Genomic DNA, 4,015 nt, shown 5'->3' with positions numbered 1-4,015 from the left:
GAAAATTGTATTTTGGTGACATTAATCAATTTTTATGTAAAACCCAGGTCTGTTAATGGGTCGGATGTATAAAACCCGGTCTGTTAAGAGTTATGAATGACAATAAAAGTATAATGTTATTGCTATATGGGGTGTTATCGGATCAAATGGGTAGGCTCAAGACGAGTAGCTTAAATATACGGAAACAACACATAAACAACGAAACATAAATAAACGGAAACAACACATGAACAATGAACAATTTAGACAATGGAAATTGAAAATTGATAAAAATGGTTTCAAAAAGTGTAATATTAAAGTAAACTAAATTTCATCCAAGAATAGTCGCATATATCATGTGGATTCTGTTTAATTGTCATGAATAACACCAATTCGTCATCTACATTGGTAACTAGTATATAAATCAGAGATAAACGTCGTAATGTAACCAAACAACAGTAAGTAAAATATATTGAGATGCTAAAATATAAAGAATAGAGAAAGAATAATGAGTAAAATAAATAAAATCTAGGGAAAAGTGACATACAAATTTAAAGAATACAGAAATAAACAACACCCCCAATCTAGGCCCTCATGGTATACACGATAATCTGGATGGAGACGCATAATTATATAATAGTTCTTGAAAAACTGGTCATTATCGTGATATATGGACTGCCCACAGGACAGTGGTATTGACTAAGATAGTGATAATGACTGAGCCGAAGGCGAGGTCATTATCGCTGTCGCAGTCAATACCACTGTCCTACGGGCTGTCCATATATCACGATAATGACCAGTTTTTCTAGAACTATTATGTTTATTTCATTGAGAAACCATGTTTTTAAAAGAATTCATAAATTCAAAGTAACCTCATGTGTATGTATTTATATAAGAAAGAGTGAAGACCGGTCATAGTTTTAAAAAACTATAAGTCACTGCCATCCATTTGAGTGCAATTTTCAGTATATGAAATACAAAATAAAATTTTCTATAACTTTATAAGTAACAAAAACATTATATGGTTAACAATTCAACAACAACTGCAATATAAAATGAAAACAGGAAAATGTTCAACTGGAAAAAATCCACATAGTACATGTATAAATTTAGTCTTTTGAAACATAGAAATTAAAGACTCCTCCAGACACATTTTGAATATTAATGCTATGATCATTTCTGTTGCTCATGGACTCTTTTTTTGAGTAATTGTTTTGCACATTGTTTTGAGACGAGCTAATTTCTTTCAGTACTTGATCAAAGTCTGCAGACTCACTGATAAAACTGTCATCGAGAAAATCAATATCATCAAGTTGCATACATGTACTAGATGCATTAGTGTTTTGAACACTGTGTGGCACTGCTGCAACAGTTGTTGGTGCTCTAATGGCAACAGCATTTCCTGTCGAATGATTAATGTTATTGACACTGCTGATTGCATTATTCTCAGTAGATGGTACATGTATCTCTGCTGTAGTACTGTATAATGATGACGCAAGAGCTTTTGACATTTTTTTCTTTTGTGGAAGTGAAGAGTCCCTTGAATAACTTTCAATACTTTGTAGTGACTTATGCTTAGATACAGTTTTAATTTTTCTGTCCTCAAAACCACTTTCACTCAGAGTTGTTATAGATGTTGATCGGATGGAGTGATTGGTATATACTTTTGATAAACCAGCACAATTTGAGATTTTTGCCATTAATGCACCTAAAGTGTTTTTTCCAAGTGGTTTGTTCTCAAACCATGTCTCATCTGCTGTATGGTAATTTGGTCGCGGACGCTGAAAAAGTACATCACATTTATGGTTCAATTTCCCTAAATAATAAGTGTAAGAAGCAACTGGACACAAGTTGCTATCTTTTTCTTCATAAATTACGCCACCCGACGAATCCTCTACATCAGTGCGATGATTTTTTGTCAATTCTGATCCATTTTTTTTAATGTATTTTTGACCCAATCCATCACTATCAACAACATAGGAAGTTTTGGAAAGTTCTCTCAGTCCTTCCCTTCCTCTACGGCAGCAAAACATCATAAGATCAAACCAAACCTTTCTGATAAGGACTACTGGATCTGTTTTCCAAGTTTTGAAATAGGCAGATATCTTTGCCATATCTTCATCATGAATCACAGGTTTGTGTGTTACATCACCAAGTCCACTTTTTTTCAAGTCTATACAAACAGCCTCAAACATAGCCTTACTACGGTTAAAATTTTCACCACTGATAATATTGATCTCCCGTCTACGTGGTGGTTCAGTGTAGTACCTGAAAAATAAATGACACATATAAATACACATACAATTCACTACATTTTGACATTGATCATGATTATAGTATATGTAAAAAGTACATGAATTAAAGCTAGTTATTCAAATTCAGTTGCAGTGTACACCCACAAGAATCAGGGACTTTAAAGCTGACTATGGGGTATGGGATTTGCTCATTGTTGTCAATTTTTGTGTATTTTGTGGAGAGTTGTTTCATTGGCAATCATACTACATCTTCTTGTTTATATATCTACCCAGAAAATTAAAAGAACGTGCCTGGAGAACATGTAAACAAATTGATTCGGGTTTGGAATGCATTGATATTTAAAATTATCAACACACAAAGTAACATAATTATCTATAAAAAAGAATGCACTTGCACAAATATAAATAAAGTTCCAGATTGGCAAACAGTAAACATTCATAATGCAACTCGAGTGTAACTACCTTTGAATGCCGGCTCGTATTGACCTCAAGCTTTGGACAGCATACTTTTCTCCATTCTTGTTTCTTAGTGATGGATAGAACTTTTCAAGTAGTTGATCAAGAGCATTGTCGGGAAGCAGGTCAATGGCCACGATCGTCTGATAGTTCGCCGCTGCCATGCAATAGTCATGAAAAGTCTTGACTGCATATTTTGTTGCTGCTTTGGTGCTCTCGGCATTCTTGTTGCTGAGAAGTTTATCTCTGTCAGCTTCAGAAAGTATTGCAAAACGTTCATTATAGTTGTCTGCAGTAGCAGACGATTCTTCCATCTTCCCAACTGTCAAATGTAAACAAGTCTGAATCGCGATTGCGTTTTATTACGTTACGTCACTCAAATAGACAAACCACGCCCCACCGGTCCATATCATGTAAAAGTTATTGTTAATGACCGGTTTTTCGGTCCGTTTTGTTCTGTTAGTGACCGCTGGAATTAATTACTGAAGATTAATGAATGTCATGTGGCCTCTTTTTATCCAATAAGAGAAGCTTATTTTTAACCGATATGAAATAATATAGAATAATATATAAGGACAGTAGAGAGTGATGCATTGCTAAAAAAAGAGAGAAAAAAATATTATTGTTTAAGAATACAGACTTGAAACATTCCTGGGTGTTGAAACAGTAACGGATTGCAATGTTTTCAAATTGGTGATAAATGCTAGACGTTTACATGCGGACAACTACAGTTCCTCTGTACTTATGTAAGGAACTAAACGGAATAAAATGAATTAAAATTTAAGATAACCAAATATAGCTGTATTCGCTCCTTTCCATTTACTTCTTTAGAATGATTTGTAAAAAAAACTTATGATGAAGTAATAGAAGAAAAGAATCAATTGCATGATGCTGACGAATTAGGGTTTAACGTCCAGTGACAAATAGCATGTGCATAAACACTTTCAGTCGGATTTTTGAACGTGCTACTTTGAACAGACACATAAATTCATTCATATTCCAGTGGCCATATTCACGCTTCACCCTTCAATAAAATGCAAAGAAAATCAAAATAAAAATGCTTTTACTAGAAGGATACTGTTGCACCGTATTGTCATTTTTTTTTACTCAAGAACATCTCATTCTTAACTTTTTCAATGGGAAAATATAAAGGTAGCAAAACTATTGTCGTGGCTAAATAATTCTTAACTGACACAATTTTAATTGTCCAACCCATTAACAGACTTTATTCCCATATTTTTCCCTAAAACGTGCTATTATTCACGTTATTTTACAATTAGGAAATATTTACTAATGCCAATTTTTTTTTTAGAACCAAAGTACTA

The 4,015-nt window shown here is 33.6% G+C and overlaps 1 protein-coding gene across 1 annotated transcript; it reads right to left on the bottom strand.

The window, feature by feature from the left end:
* Positions 1–616: 616 nt before the first annotated feature.
* Positions 617–3,243, bottom strand: LOC139481665 (uncharacterized protein KIAA1958-like). Its single transcript, XM_071265118.1, has 2 exons — positions 2,697–3,243; positions 617–2,247 (listed from the first exon to the last, which is right to left on the bottom strand). Exons 1-2 carry the CDS (start codon positions 3,002–3,004, stop codon positions 1,089–1,091), a joined length of 1,467 nt encoding a protein of 488 aa, XP_071121219.1. The 5' UTR covers positions 3,005–3,243; the 3' UTR covers positions 617–1,088.
* Positions 3,244–4,015: the final 772 nt, after the last annotated feature.

Source organism: Mytilus edulis, chromosome 7 (genome assembly GCF_963676685.1).
Source record: "Mytilus edulis chromosome 7, xbMytEdul2.2, whole genome shotgun sequence".
Classification (NCBI taxonomy): domain Eukaryota; kingdom Metazoa; phylum Mollusca; class Bivalvia; order Mytilida; family Mytilidae; genus Mytilus; species Mytilus edulis.
The sequence above is the reverse complement of the archived record's forward strand: the minus strand, read 5'-3'. Positions and strand labels throughout refer to the sequence as shown.